Source organism: Vulpes lagopus, chromosome 1 (assembly GCF_018345385.1).
Source record: "Vulpes lagopus strain Blue_001 chromosome 1, ASM1834538v1, whole genome shotgun sequence".
NCBI lineage: Eukaryota > Metazoa > Chordata > Mammalia > Carnivora > Canidae > Vulpes > Vulpes lagopus.
Genome location: NC_054824.1, coordinates 75,506,187 through 75,522,485, shown reverse-complemented (window position 1 = coordinate 75,522,485; position 16,299 = coordinate 75,506,187). Strand labels below are relative to the sequence as shown.

The 16,299-nt window shown below is 39.9% G+C and overlaps 1 protein-coding gene across 14 annotated transcripts in view; it reads left to right on the top strand.

Annotated features, from left to right (window-relative positions):
• RUBCN (rubicon autophagy regulator) overlaps positions 1 to 16,299 on the top strand; it is a 68,157-nt gene that overhangs the window by 29,660 nt on the left and 22,198 nt on the right. For 8 of the 14 annotated variants that reach the window (XM_041765197.1, XM_041765190.1, XM_041765147.1 and 5 more), the window contains exons 2-7: positions 650 to 803; positions 9,016 to 9,102; positions 10,900 to 11,059; positions 12,642 to 12,748; positions 14,179 to 14,335; positions 14,969 to 15,502. In XM_041765197.1, the coding sequence (XP_041621131.1) occupies positions 765 to 803; positions 9,016 to 9,102; positions 10,900 to 11,059; positions 12,642 to 12,748; positions 14,179 to 14,335; positions 14,969 to 15,502 (1,084 nt within the window). In that variant the 5' untranslated portion in view covers positions 650 to 764. The remainder of the gene's footprint in view (positions 1 to 649; positions 804 to 9,015; positions 9,103 to 10,899; positions 11,060 to 12,641; positions 12,749 to 14,178; positions 14,336 to 14,968; positions 15,503 to 16,299) is intronic. The other 6 variants (XM_041765214.1, XM_041765182.1, XM_041765207.1 and 3 more) reach the window with 1 other exon arrangement.

Genomic DNA, 16,299 nt, shown 5'->3' with positions numbered 1-16,299 from the left:
AAAGTGTGCACTATGACAATTTTTAGACTTTTCCTCTCCAGTACTTTACATGGTCCAGAAGAATAAGCCAAAAGTTGACTGATTTGGGGGCATGTCCCAAAGTGGCTCAAGTGCAAACAAAGCATTTTTTATTAATTTTAGCATAAAAACTATGGGGAGAAGTCATGAGAAATTTGTATTCTTAACCATAATATTGGTATGCAGGTATGTGTACTTAGTACATGGAAATATAGTGATTAAAAATTCATTTTTGACTTTATTTGGAAAAAGTTTTCTGGTTTTGAGCAAATGCCCTCATTTTTTCATATATTGCTCATGTACTATCATTTCCAGAAATGGATCTTGATGGGTCACATTCCTGGAAACGCAGGGTTATAGGTTACTTGTATGAGAATTAAATGAGATAATAGATGAAGATAATATGCCACATTAAGAGTGAGGGTTGGTTGGTTGGTTGGTTTTTAAATCTTAGTGTTCTTTACAACTTAAGTTCTCTCAGAATTGGGTCTTGTGCCTAAGTAAAAAATTAATAAGAGAGAAAATGTTAGGATGTGGGGCAGGAGGCTTCTTGGCTTAGACTTTCTTTGACATGATTAGGATCAGGTGCAACAAAGTTAACTAACCATTGGTATAATTGATGCCCTTGCAGGAGGGAGCACTGGCAGTTGCTGGGTAATTTGAAGACTACTGTGGAGGGTTTGGTGTCAGCCAACAGTCCGAACGTCTGGTCTAAGTATGGTGGCCTGGAGCGGCTTTGCAGGGACATGCAGAGCATCCTCTATCATGGGCTCATCCATGACCAGGTATGTAAACCTCTTCTTTTTTGCCAGATTGGCTGTGTCACTTGTTGGAAAGAAACAATTGCATTAAGTTGTTGGCAGGGAGAAGATGAAGGCCACTAGTCTGTGAGCCCTTGAGGGTAGGACTGTAATATGATGATGATGATGAGAACAATAAGGACAATAATGATGAATCGCTAGGATTTTTCTCTTAGGAGCACCCAAAGACATATCTGAGAAGTATTTACAGAATATTGTCAGTGTTACAGTATCCCCTGAGCATCGTTTTGTGGGTAACTGGCTGATTCTTGGGAATGGTAGTTTTAGTTATAGCTTAATTTTTTTAATATAAACTTCATTGATGTTGAGTTTCTTTTCTATAATATCTTCAAACACTCCAAGAAACTTTGAGTATTGATAAAGAGTGGAATGTAATAATACTTAATGGTTTTTGTTCCATCTTTTGCAATTACTCCATTTGCAGTGTTTTGAATCAGCTTAAGATCTGGATAAAATTGTCAAGTGAGTCATTGGCTCTGGTGTCCTCCTACATTAAAAAAATCAGACCTCACAAATATGTGCATAGTCATGTGTTCCCAAACAGTCATGTTCATCCCATGTCAGTGTCCCTGGACCTCTCTCCCTGGAGCCAAGCTTGCTTGTCGTTTTCTTTTTTAATGAGAATTTATTCTCAACTAGACTAGCAGTCACATAAAGAGCTAGTCAAATAAATAGCATTAAGGTATTCAGAGTTAATAGGATTTAATATGCTACCTTCCCTTCTGCAAATACATGTATATTACTTCTGAAGTATCTTTAATATTCCTGTTGGATATTTTCAGAATTCAGTGCAGTTGTCTTAGGTTAGATCTTCTTTATTCGGAAAAGGTTCTGAAAGTGATGTGCTCTCAAAGAGTTTCTTAATGGTTATTATTCTTTAAACACCATTCTAGGAATTTGGAGGCAGCATTGTGTGGTAGACTGATAAAAGTCTTTGGAATCAGATAGAACTTGGATTGAAATCTAGACTCATTGCTTAGGTCCTTGGGGGAAAAAATGACATAGTAGTTACATCCATAGACTTCTGAGTCAGACTGTTCATATTTTAATCTCAGCCTCAGTACTATGTGGTGTTGGGTAAGTTACCTCTTTGTGCCTCTGTTTACTGATTTGTAAAATGAGATAACACTAGTACCTACCTCATAGGATTATTGTGAGGATCAAAGAGATGATATACATGAAAAGCTTTAAAAAACATAATTTGACAGTTGATCTTAACTATTAGGTAATATTAACTTTTGAGGCTTGCTTTTCCTATCTATAAAAATGAGGATAATATTATTTACCTCATAATGTTTGATGGAAAGATTAAGTGAAATAGCATCACATTTGCGTAGTGCAGTTTGTGGCTCAGGAAAATAACACGTTTCTTTCATTTTTTAAGTTTTAAGTTACATGTAGTCCTATGAAAAAAATAATTATGAAGACTGGAATTTATAAAACAAAGAAGTTAACCCACTGCATTCTGATTTTTGCCTATACCACTAGTGATCTTGCTACTGAAGTTTAAGTAAAATGATGTCCATATTACCAGATCCATGAACATTTCTCCTTTGCACAGGGTCTGAAGTTCTTCACTGTTAACCATCATCACACCTTGACTTGTACCGCATTATTATCTTCTAATGTTGTAGAGACCCTCTTCCTCTTTTTTAAAAATTAATGTTAATTCTAGGTACATTGTACTTAGAATGCTGTAGTAGTTTGCTTCCCACTTAATATTTTATATACCCAAACTTTCATTTCAGGTCACTCCAGAGCTTTCCATGTTTCCCAATTTTTTTTTTAAAGGTTTTATCTATTTATTCATGAGAGACACAGAGTGAGAGAGGCAGAGACACAGGCAGAAGGAGAAGCCCCCCTGCAAGGAACCTGATGTGGGACTTGATCCTCGGGATCACACCCTGAGCCGAAGACAGACACTCAACAGCTGAGCCACTCAGGTGTCCCCTAGAGTCCTTCTTCTACTTCTGTGACCATTCCTTCTTAAATTCTTTCCCTGGAATCTCTTCTTTTTAGATTTTAGCTTTTAATAGGATTCTGTCCTAGGTCATTATTTCTTCTTACTTTGTATACTTTCCTGGAACAGCCTCATTCACTTGCATTGTGCTGAAGACCCCCAGCTAAGACACCTCTGCTGAACTCCAGTTCCATAAGACTAGCTGTCTGCTGTACATTATCATCTGTCTGTCATACAGGCCAAGCACAGCATGACCCAAAAGACAAACTTATTTTCTTCATGAGATTTGCCCTTCCTCCTATTTTTAACACTGATTTGTGGCATTGCCAGCTACTCAGTCACCCAAGCCAGAAACTTGGGAATCATGCCCACGTGTTTTACAAAAACTCAATGCAAGTTTCCCAGACTGATGACCAAAATAACTACTAGATTAGTGTCGCCACAATTTAGTGGTTAAGCACTTGCATCTTGATAGCAAAAAAGGTCTTTTCTTGGCTCTGTTACTAATTTTATATTGTTATCTAGAGTAATCACTTTACCATATTACAGGACAGTTTCACCATCTGTGCCAGAAAGAGAAAATGTCCTAATGAAATAATAAAGTCAGTGGGATTCCAAGTGAAGGATGATTGATAAATTCAAGACAGTATTAACATATCTTGTTACAATTATTAATAAATGATATCTGTGAAAGCATGCGGTCATCAGAATGAAAATTATTAAAGTATATGGTTATCTGCAAAATAGCAGTGTTAAGTGAAAACAGTGAATTAGGCAAATCTGTCCTACACACTTTTCAACTACAGGCTCTAATGGAAAGAATCGTAACCAGAACATCCATACCCATTTCACTGCTGCTCTATTCTGCTTTGTGAAGACCTAACAATTAATGTCTGTGTTAAGGACTTATTTTTCCCTTTCATTTCCTCCCAAAAGATTAAGGCTTTCAAAGGCTTCTGGCTGCTGCGTCATCATGAAGCTATTCTGGGTGTTGTGCCCTTGGAGAGGGGGAAGGGATACAGTGATTCATGCTGGTCATATCTATTCTGTGCTTTCATAAGGACGTGTTATGGAATGTGAACTTATTTTTTTTAAAAACAGGACCTTCTGAAAGCTATATCATCATGACCATATTTTTAGAGGGATCTCATTTTTCCTGACAGCCTGAATCTGGGCTACCTTTTAGTTTTCCCTTAAGGAAAGGCATATTTGATCTTTTCTTTTCTGCTGCTTAGTTATGTGGAGACACTCAGTCCCTAAGATTCCTCATCTGAATAGGAGAAATAAAAAGAGCCCCCTCTTTTCCACTACGAAGAAGAAACCTCTTCTTGGCAATATAGGCATCCTGATTTTTAAAAATAGCAATAACAACACAGAAAAAGAACAGTTTTTCTTTTCTGAATGTATAGGTAATATATTTTTATTTGTTGAAAATTTGGAAAATACGAAAAAAAAATTTGAAGAAAGTAAGTATCACCCTCAAGTCAACATCAAGTATTATCACTCTTTAACATTTTGTAGATCTTATTTTTTTCAGGACGCCTAGGTGGCTCAGCAGTTAAGCGTCTGCCTTCAGCTCAGGGCGTGATCCTGGAGTCCTGGGATCCAGTCCCACGTCGGGCTCCCTGCTCAGAGCCTGCTTCTCCCTCTGCTTGTGTTTCTGCCTCTCTCTCTCTGTCTCTAGTGAATAAATAAGTAACATTTTTTTAAAAAGATCTTATTTTTTTCTATACACATGTGCTTTTTAAAATATTAAGATTGTATTATATTTATCATTTTGTAACTTTAAAATATTTAATTTTTAAAGTAAATGATACATTTGTATGGTTAAAAAAAAAACATATAACTATATTTAGTGAAATATCTTGTTTTCTTCCAGTCCTGTAGGTAACGACTGTTTACTAGTTTCTTCCCAGAAAAGTTTTGTTTATAAAAGATTTTGTGAATAGTTTTCTTTGCTATACCTCCTGATTTTTTAGATAAATAAAAGCATGCTATAATTGCTATTCTGCACTTCTGTTTTTTTCACTTGATATATCATCTTGTAATTCATTTCAAATCATTATGAAAAGCACTTTTTCTATTTTACAGCTGTCATTTTATAATATTCCATTGTATGTATGTGCCATAATTTATTTAACCAGTCCCCTAGTAATGAACTTTTAGATTACTTATAATCATTTGGAGTTAGTAACAGTACTACGGTGAATAAACCTTGTGTATGGGTCATTTTGTCCTTTACCATAGGATATTCCTAGAAGTATAATTTTTAGGCTAAAGGGTATGTGCATTTCAATTTTGAAAAATATTGCTGAATTGCCTTTGAGGAAGTTATGTCTGTTTAAACCCTCACCAATAATGTATAAGAGTATTTGCTTCTCCATACCTATGCCAATGTAGGGTGTTATGAAACCACAAACTATTGGCAGTATGATGGTAAAAAGTTACATTTCTCCTATTCTGAAAAATGTTTATGTGGGCCTTTTTTTTTTTTTTTTTTTTTTTTGGTGAACTTTTTCCTATTTCCCCCCATTTTTCTTATATTGTTAGTTTTTTCCTATGGATTTATAGGAGTTATTTATTAATGGAATTAATCCTTTGTTTTAATGTGAATTGCAAATATTTTTTCCTAGTTTGTCATTTGCCATTTCATATGGTGTTTTTATATGCAGAAATATCTAATTTTGGGAGGGGGGCAGAGGGAGCAGGAGAAAGAGAATTATTTATTTATTTACTTATTTATTTATTTAGAGTGAGTATATGCATGCACACATGATGGGGAGGGGCAGAGGGAGAAAAGAATCTCAAGCAGCACTGAGTGTGGAAACCCACATGGGGATCGATCTCACAATCCTGAGATCATGACCTGAGCTGAAATCAAGAGTTGGATGCTTAACAGACAGCCACGCAGGCACCCCTCTGATTTTTATTAAGTCAAATTGATCATTTCTCTCAGGACTTCTAGGCTCTGTATGATGTTATGAAAGGGCTTTCGCATTTCCTCGTACGATTATTAAAAATGTTTCTCCATAGTTTCTTCTATTAATGACTTGATTTTTTCTATTTAAACCATTTCATCTGTAGTTTATTTTGAATATACTTAATTCCTTTAGCACACAGATCTATTTCTGTTTTTTTATTATGGTCTGTTGTTCTTTATTTGTGTGCCATCACCACTCAGTTTTAATTATTTTAGCTTTTAATTATGGTAGAAATGGTCCCTCACTTGTACAGCATCTTTTGTTGTTGTTAACCCCCACCCCAATGTTCAAACATTTGTCATTTTATTTACCATGTAACTGCTTCTTTTTTTTTTTTTTTTTTTTTGGATAAAGACAGAAAAAGCCTTCTTATACAATGTGATCTGAATCATTAGCTGATTAAGTGAGGACAATTAAGGAGTCACTCAAACATTTTATTTTATTTTAAAACATCTAAATTTACATTTGTTCAACAGTCTTTGGATATAGAGCCAGAACCTTTGCTAGGAATATGGATCCACTGGTGGAGTTTCATATCATCTTTCTTGAATAAATTGTACCCATAATGCATGGTACAGGACTTCCAGTTTTATTTTCTTTATACTGGACTAGCAATTTAAGATCCTGTAATATGAGTGTAAACCCTACATTTTTAGGTGTTTGTCCTTCTCACTTTGAAAGTTGTCTTGCCTCTACATAATTTAACATCAAGTTTTTATAGAAGCTTTTGTGTGGGCATAAAATTTCAGCTCCTTTGGATAAATATGAAGGAATGTGATTGCTGGATCATATGGTAAGAGTATGTTTAGTTTTGTAAGAAACTGCCAAACTGTCTTCCAAAGTAGCTGCACCATTTTGCATTGTTACCAGCAATGAATGAGAGTTTCTTTTGCTCCACTTCCTCACCAGCATTTAATATTGGCATTGTTTGATTTGGGCCATTCTAATGTAGGTATATAGTGATATCGTATTGTTTTAATTTGCACCTCCCTGATGATATACGATGTGGCACATCTTTTCATGTGCTTATTTGTTCTCTATATATCTTTTATGGTGAGGTGTCTATAAAGGTCTTTGGCCCATTTTTTAAATCAAATTGTTTGTTTTCTTATTGTTGCGTTTTAAGAGTTCTTCATGTATTTTGGATAACATTCTTTTATCATATGTGGCTTTACAAATATTTTCTCCTAGTTTGTCGTTTGTCTTTTCTTTCTTGACATTTTTGGTCACAGAGCAGAAGTTTTTAATTTTAGTGAAGTCTAGCTTATCAGTTCTTTGCTTCATGGATCATGTTTTTGGTCTTGTATAAAAAAGTCATCACCGGCAGCGCCTGGGTGGGGCTCGGTGGTTGAGCATCTGCCTTTGGCTCAGGACATGATCCTGGAGTCCCGGGATCGAGTCCCGCATTGGGCTCCCTGCATGGAGCCTGCTTCCCTCTCTCTACATGTGTCTCTCCCTCTCTCTGTGTGTCTCTCATGAATAAATAAATAAAATCTTTAAAAAAAGAAAAGTCCCCCAAAAAAGTCATCACCATACCCAAGGTCACCTAGGTTTCTTCCTATGTTATCTTCTAGGAGATTTATAGTTTTGTATTCTTCATTTAGGTTGAGGACTCATTTTAACTTAATTTTTGTGACAGGTATAAAGTCTGTATCTAGATTTATTTTTTTGGATATGGTTGTCCAGTGTGTCAGCACCTTGTTGAAAAGACTATCATTGCTCCATTGTATTGCTTTGCTACTTTGTCAAAGATTAGTTGATTTTATTTATGTGTGTCTGTTTCTGAGCTCTCTATTCTGTTTCACTGATCTGTTTGTCTATTTTTTCCCCAATACTACACTGCCTTGATTACCGTGCCTTTAGTAATGCTTTAAGTCAGATAGTGTCAGTCCTTTTTAAAGAACAACTTTCTAAGCCCAGTGCTTTTGGTTTTGGAAAGTTATTAATTGTTGATTCTGGGTTTTTTTGTTTTGTTTTTGTGGGTTGCTTTTTTAGTTTTGGTTTGGTTTTTGTCTTATTTTTAGGAGATAAGGGCCTATTCAGATTATCTATTTCTTCTTGGTGAGATTTGGCAGATCGGGTCCTTCAAGGAATTGATCCATTTCACCTAGGTTATCACACTAGTGAGGCATACAACTGTTAGTAATATTCCTTTGTAATGTGGTATCTGTAGGATGTCCCCAATTTTATTTCTGAGTTAGCCTAGAATTTTGCCTAAAGAAAGGAAGCCAAGTTTAGGTCCTAGTCACATAGATATAATTAACCAGGAGACATACCTGAGTTGATATTCCACTGCTGCCCACCCCTGGCCACTCAGTGTCCACTGAGCCACAGAACAGGGGCTAGAAACACTGCCACATGCTGCCAAGGTATTAGAGGTCTTCATGACTCCAGTTGACAAAAGAGCCTGTACAGCTGACACTTATAATTGTCACTGATCTTTCCAGTCTAGGTGAGAAACCCACTGACATTTGAGATGCCTTTTGGGTCATATATTAAGTTCTGATAGAAGGACTCTTTCTAGGCTATTTATTTTGTTCTGTTGGTTAGTCTGTCTCTTAATGCTTGTGCTAGGTCTGTACTTCTAAATTATTTAGATTTCAGTTTTAACCTGTGCCCAATAATCTCAGAAAGGATTCTCAAAAAATAAGAATTAGGTTTTCCTAGTATAAACATTTGCCTTCTCCAGTTCATTCTCCAGTTCACTTCCTAGTATAAACATTTGTCTTTTCTAGTTCAGGCCTTCTCTAGAGTGAAACTATTTATCTGGAATTGATCATTTCTTTGACTCTAAATGCAGCCCTTTCCTGACCTGGGGAGCATGGGAAAAGCAGGTCTTTCCTTACTTGATTTTGCTGTAAGAACTGAAGACATTCATCTCTGATTCTTAGCAAATAACTTAAACTCTTCACCAGTTTTAAGATTTACCTTCTGGGGCTAAATGGTAGAGAGATGAGGGAGACATCAGATTATTTTCATTGTATAACTTTCTATATCATATGCTTGCATTGCCTGTCCAAAAGAACAATTAAAACAATTTTTAACAATTATCCTTAAAAAGAATGTGTATATATATATATATATATATATATATATATATCCTTTTGATTGCTGCTGAGAACCTTTGTTGAGGCAAGGAAGGTTAGGCTTTTTTTCCTCCTCTCTTTGAATGTCAACACCAGAGCTAAATTTGATCTAAAATGGTGGTGATTTCTTCACCTTCTGTGTTCCACAGCAGGTGTGTTGCCGCCAGACTGATTACTGGCAGTTTGTGAAGGACATCCGCTGGCTCAGTCCCCACTCAGCCCTTCACGTGGAGAAGGTAAGAAGTGAAAAGTAACCGGAAGGCTGTGGTGTTTGATGTTCTGTCTGAAGGGTTTCCTAGGCTAGAAAGACGGTGTGTGTCAAGTTTCCTGTTAACTGAGGAAAGAAAGTTATTCCTATAGGACTAATTTGGAGGGAAGGATTATTTGCTTTAAAACATAAACCATGTAAAGCCATTGCTTCAGGCTATTTTCTCCCCTCTGGGGAAGGGGGTGAAAAAAGTTTTATTTTCAGAAGACCTGCATATTAGGACCAGAATGAAGCTGTTCAGAATCCTAGGAAAACGGCACGAGGTTCCCTACAGTGCTTGGGGTAGTAAGATTGGGATGCTTAGCTCAATGTAGTACCTTTGATTTCCAGTTAGGGAAATAGCTCATGGAGGCTAGTGACTTGGCCAAAGTTACACAGCTAGTTCCAGATCAATCACTGCCAAATGTATGTATCTATTTATTTAATTCTTCATTATGGAAGATTTCAAATACATAGAAAATTAAAGAGAGTAATGGAATGAACCCTCAAAATATCTATCACCTGTCTTCAGTACTTGTCAATACAAGGCCAGTTTTGTTTCATATATATCCCACCCACTGCTAGGTTCATTGTTGAGATGATGTCAGGAAAAGTACTTTGTTTTCAAACGATCAGGGAACCAAATCGCAGGGTGTCAAACTGGCCTCTTTTGTGAGAAAAATCCAGAGCCCGGTGGTTTTCTTACATAGACTTTCTTTGTCCTTCTCACGTAATTTTTCTTACCACCACTCCCCTTTACCTCCAACTAACTTCCTTTTCTAAAATATATTGCTGTAGTCATTTTCACTTACAAGCTGCCTAGGAGACTTTTCTTTTAGAAACAGCCAACTAGGGGATCCCTGGGTGGCTCAGTGTTTTAGTGCCTGCCTTTGGCCCAGGGTGCAATCCTGGAGTCCTGGGATCGAGTCCCACGTCGGGCTCCCAGCATGGAGCCTGCTTCTCCCGCCTCCTGTGTCTCTGCCTCTCTCTCTCTCTCTCTCTCTCTCTCTCTCTCTCATAAATAAATAAATAAATCTTAAAAAAAAAAAAAAAAAAGAAAGAAAGAAAGAAACAGCCAACTAGAAGGAGGTTCCAAATAGAGGATGCTCTGACTAGGGCCAAAACAAGATGCTCAGATGACCTCTCTTTGGTGGAGAATCTTTTTTTTTTTTTTTTTAAGATTTTATTTATTTATTCATGAGAAACACAGAGAGGAGAGAGAGAAGCAGAGACACAGGCAGAGGGAGAAGCAGGCTCCATGCAGGGAACCCGACGCAGGACTCGATCCCGGGTCTCCAGGATCACACCCCGGGCTGAAAGCAGCACTAAACCACCAAGCCACCTGGGCTGCCCTGTTTGGTGGAGAATCTTAAATGGCATCTTCCTTGTCCCCAGATTTTTGTTGCATTATTTTCTGGAGGCCAACTGAAATGAAGAACTCTGTGAAAGAAGCCAAGAGGTCGAGTTCATCCTTCCTCTGAACACTCCAGGCTAGATGTCTCTTTGGAGTTAGGACATAAAGAGACAGATGTAGCAGCTTTGTTCTCTCTTAGAGCTGCATATCAGGTCTTAGCTGCTTCATTCCTCTTCAGTGGTCCAGTGCAGCAGTGGAACCACTGATCCCTTGCTTCCCCTCCTCCCTCAGTAACCTCTAGATGCTACCCAGAGGAAAAATCGTACTCATCACTTCCTCTTACCCATCTCCATTTAGTTTTCTGGTCATTAGGCCTCAGTCTTGCTGTTTTTACCAGGATGCATGTTGTGACCCATCCTCTTTGCCTCCCAGTTCATCAGCTTACACGAGAATAGCCAGAGCAGCACTGATGGTGTGAGTGAGCATGCTGTTGCTGAATTGTGGCTGCAGCACAGCTTGCAGTGCCACTGTCTCTCCGCCCAGCTCCGACCACTGCTCGGGGACAAGCAGTATATCAGAAAATTCTACACAGGTATGTGACGGTCACTTAGCCAAGATTGTTGCATATACTTTTTCATCTCTTCCACTCTCATTTTCCTTTATAGATTGACTCTCCCCTCAGATCCCCATATACTTCACTGGGTGCCCTAGAGATTCTAATCAGAAACATGTGCCCAGTCTTCTCCTTTATGTGTAAAACACAATCCAACTTTATGCTAAGGTACTCCCCTGCTCCCAGGGATATAAACCGATAAGAATAACCACCATTTACTGAGCGTTTCCTATGTGCTAGTCACTGTTACATACTTTTTATGCATATACTCTTCCCAATAGACCTGAGAGCTGGGTATTAATACCTCTGTTCTATGGCGGAAAAATACGGAGGCAAAAAATAAGGAAAGAAGGTGTCAACTAAAAAGAAGTTATCAAGCTCTGGGAGCTACTGCTCTCAGTGGGCAGGTTTCAGCCAGCAAGGCACTAGCAGGAGATGGGAGGGCATGAGCAAGGGGAGAAGTCAGAGGATTTCTCCCCCTCCCTGACTTCCCCAGTTGGATACCAGCAAAAAGGGTCTTGGGAAGACACTACTTTTAGGACTTAGCATCTCTGTGGTACAGGAAAAAAAAAAAAAAAGTAAAGAAAGAAAGGAAGGAAGAGAAGGAATGGATCAGTGGGCAGAGAGGCCTAGGATTAGTCCCTGAGTAAAAGTATTTCTGTAAGAAACTTGAGATAATAACTCAGATAGATTGCTTTTGGCTTGTCTTACAAATCAGGAATATACATGGGGGAACTGGCAGGAAGTCCATTTTGGCTGTAGTTTTAAGCACAGAAGCTATTCTTTTAGCATTTCTTGCTGATAGATTTTTAAAATTTTTTTGCCAGGCTAACTTTTGTATCTAATTCCTTATATTGGTTCAAGATAGGAGGGAGGAGATGGGGGCCTTATCAACTACCAAAAATCTTCAGCAAGTAATTTGATCATGTTTTGGGTATGCCATTTGGAGTCTTGCCAGTTGTAACAGCAAGAGATCTTTATGGCATAGAGAACTATGGAATCTACAAAATGTGGAAAAAATATTGGACTATAAAGCAGAGTGAAATAATGTATCTGTAATAGCCTTCTGTGCTTCTGGAGCTCTTCCTTCAGCTGAGTGAAATCATCCTCAAATTCGTGTCTGTTACTGATCTTGATGCCTGACCTCAAACATTGCATGGAGAGTTATCACGGTTAATCTGATGGCATAAACTTCTTTTATAATAATAAAATAATACAAATGTAAAGATAATAATAATACACCTGTTTTCCAGTCAGGGAAGCAGAGCCCAATGAGGTTAGGTGACTCGGCTAAAGTCGCCTAGAGACTTTAAATCTGGCGATTCAAATCTGGGACTTTGTGACTTTGAAGCCCCCTTGTCGTGGCCTATTACACTGCACATTACTTAGCCTCTCCTATACTTTATATGTCCCTGATTCCGCTCCCCTGCAGTGGCATGAATCTCCTCAAGACATTTTTACCTTTTGTCTCTTTACTTCCCTGAGCCTCTCCCAGGCTGTACAGGGACGCTAACAATCTCCCTGTTGGGCTCCATCACAGCAGTAGCATTTCTCTCCCCAGATACTGCTTTCCTGCTAAGCAACGCCCACGTCACGGCCATGCTCCAGTGCCTGGAAGCAGTTGAACAGAACAACCCCCGCCTCCTGGCTCAGATTGATGCATCTATGGTAAGGGGGCAAGGAACCATCTGTGTCTGTGCTGAGCCCTGGACCTTACCGTGATATAACCCTTGTTGCAGGCTATTTCTTTGCTTAGGCAGTTGTGAACTGAAAGGCTTTCATTTTTAAAAAAAAAACAAAAAAACTAAAACTTGGAGAAGAAGGGGAGGTACCATTAAGTATCTATTGAAGTAAAAGGTCTAAGATCTGCTTAAGGAGGGAAGTGTCTGTTTTTTAAACCCCATTGTACATTTTTTTAAAATTTTTATTTATTTATGATAAAAATAAAGTCACAGAGAGAGAGAGAGGCAGAGACACAGGCGGAGGGAGAAGCAGGCTCCATGCACCGGGAGCCTGATATGGGATTTGATCCCGGGTCTCCAGGATCACGCCCTGGGCCAAAGGCAGGCACCAAACCGCTGCGCCACCCAGGGATCCCCTTAAACCCCATTGTAAAGAGGAGCCTTGACAAACTGGGGGGAAGAGGATGATTTTGCATCAGAAGTAGGATTTACAGTGTCATACCTAGTATGACCTAGTGTTACACAGGATTGGATCACCTTCGTCCTTGAAGTATAAAGAAAAAATTTTTTTAAAAAAATTTTATTTATTTATTCATGAGAGACACAGAGATTGAGAGAGAGAGAGAGAGAGAGGCAGAGACACCGGCAGAGGGAGAAGCAGGCTCCATGCAGGGAGCCCGACACAGGACTCGACCCCAAGACTCCAGGATCACGCCCTGGGCCAAAGGCAGGCGCTAGACCACTGAGCCACCCAGGGATCCCCTAAAGAAAATTTTTTTGCTTAATATTGCTTATCGGCAATCCTCCAATTCACTCAACCCATCACTAATATCAGTGCCTCAGCTAGAAAGGAATCACAGTCCCCACTCCTTTACAGGAGGGATTCCCTATGTCTCTTGGTTTTTAAATTTTGATTCTTAGTTACCACCTGTTAAACACTTTCTGTGTTACAGGCTTGACTTAGGCACAATACATGCTTCATCTCATTTAATTCTCATACCTCTATAAGATCGACATTAATCTCATTTTATAAAGGAAGCCAGCTGAAGGACAGAGTAGAGAAGTCTCTTGCTCCAAGTTTGTAAGTGGTAGGGCTCGGATATGAAGTCTGATCTGATTTCTGATTCTGTGCATAGTCTTAAGAATTTTGTTGTACTGCCTCTATGATAAAGCACTTCTGGTGTACTACCTAGGATTCCAGTTTCAGAAGCTGTGGTGTATGGCAGGACTTCGAGATTTCAAAGTTGTAGCTCTGATAGAGCAGTAGAGTTGTATGTCATACCTACAGGCTCTGGCCGCAGTCCAAGCCTGCTGCCAGAGGTCAGCTTCTACTAGCATTTCTGTAGTACTGAATGCTCCTCCTCCGAGGCCCTCCCCACCCCCCAGCCTCAACTCTGACACGTGTTTCTTTTGTAGTTTGCCAGAAAGCATGAGAGCCCGCTGCTGGTAACAAAGAGCCAGAGCCTGACAGCCCTGCCTGGTTCCACATACACCCCTCCGACCAGCTATGCTCAGCATTCCTACTTTGGGTCCTTCTCTAGCCTCCACCAGTCCGTACCCAACCACGGCTCAGGTATGGGGGCAGGAAGGGGTAGTCATGACATGAATGCCCAACCCTGGAAAGTAGGGGACTTTGTGTATACACACAGGAGGTATAGACAGAGCCGTGGGTTGGTGCAGTTTGTCAAGTTTCACGTCTTTAATGGACATCTTAAAAAGTTAGATGGTGACTAGCCTAAGATCAGCAGAATCATTAAAGTAATAGAGGAAGGAGATGTTTTTAGATTCTCCTGGATCTCTAATCCATATTGCAAGAAAGCATTTCAATAATAGTAGTAATAATAAAAAGTGAGGGCCTGCCATGTGCCAGGCTCTGTTAGAGTCAATTTATATGTATTACTTCATTTGATCCCCAAAACTGTCCTACACAGTAGGTGTTGTTACCATTGCTCATTTTACAGATGAGAAATGCATACTAATAAGCGATGAAGCCACTGTGTCAAGAGCCCACGCTCTTACCTTACCTTATGCGGCTTACTTCTAAGTGATTTTTGCTTACCTCGCATGGTGAACCTTTTCTGAGGTGATACCATGTGTCCTGGGCACCTCGTAATGATAGGGAGTTTGGTCCTTAGTTGTAGAGAAACCCTACATATGTACCAAGGATTTCCAGCTCATCCTTTTCTTCTCTTTCTATATATCCTAGAAAGAAGATCTACTTCCTTGTCACTCTCTGGCCCTCCCCGAAAACCTCAAGAAAGCAGAGAGCACGTCTCACCGGCACAGGATCAAGCCTTCCAAGCCTCCCTGCTTCCAGTCTCTGCATTAGCCAGGGATTCCTCCTCAACCCCAAATGAGATGAGCTCTAGCACTCTGACCAGCCCCCTAGAAGCATCCTGGGTCAGCAGCCAGAATGATTCCCCAAGTGACGCCAGCGAGGGGCCCGAGTACTTGGCCATTGGCAACCTGGACCCCCGAGGCCGGACTGCCAGCTGTCAGAGTCACAGCAGCAATGCTGAGAGCAGCAGCTCCAACTTGTTCTCCTCCAGCAGCTCGCAGAAGCCAGATTCTGCTGCTTCTTCCCTAGGCGAGCAGGAAGGAGACGGGCAGAGCCAGCTGTCCAGCATCCTTCGCAGGTCCAGCTTCTCGGAAGGGCAGACACTCCCTGCCACCAGTGGAACAAAAAAGAGCCACACTCGCTCCCATTCAGATACCAACATTGCCTCCAGAGGAGCCTCAGGTAATGCTAGTCACCAGCCCCTAGTTAGTAAGTTATGTTTCTGATGACATGACGGGGTGTCCTGCTTGTAACGAAAGAGAGAAGTTCCTCGTGTATTATGAATACCCAGGAAATCTCTCTGAGAATATCTATGTTTGTGCCTTTATACGTTGCCAAATAGTAAATGTTTTCTTGGGTTCTTTCACCACCTCCTTAGCATCAGAGGACAGTGTGACTTGTCACAGTTTGAGTTTTTAAAGTTTCTCTCAGACAGAGGGCAAATGCTAATGAATAATCCCATTACATCCCTCTCCTTTCTGTGATTCCTGAGAAGTGTGGTCAGATGTGATAGCAGTATGAGAGAGGCAAAGGGGTATTGGGGTTTCCTTATGAAAACTAGGGATATACGAGTGTGGGAACAAGTAAGCAGGGCTGATTGCTGCTTCACTAATTCTGGTTGGAGGGCAGCCCGGTAGAGAGGCCCTGGCCACCTCAACCTCCCTCACACAAATCCCAGCTGCTAGCAGAGGGCACCCTCGGCACGGGAGAGGTTGGGCTCATTGCTTTTGCCATCTCCCTGCCATCTTCTGTCATGGGTTGTTAGTTCCAGCAGGCTTTGGTTGGGTTTCGTTTGTAAGAGAACCTCCACAACAGCAAGTATAACATGGATCTCTGTGCTTAAAGCCAGTTCTGGGTAGAAAAGCCCCAGAAATAAAATATAAAAAATTGTAAAAAAAAAAAAAAGAGGGAGATTTCCTTTAGCAGCTGGAGCTGCCTCTGATTTCTCATTGTAGTTTCTAGAAAGATGAGAGCTGAGG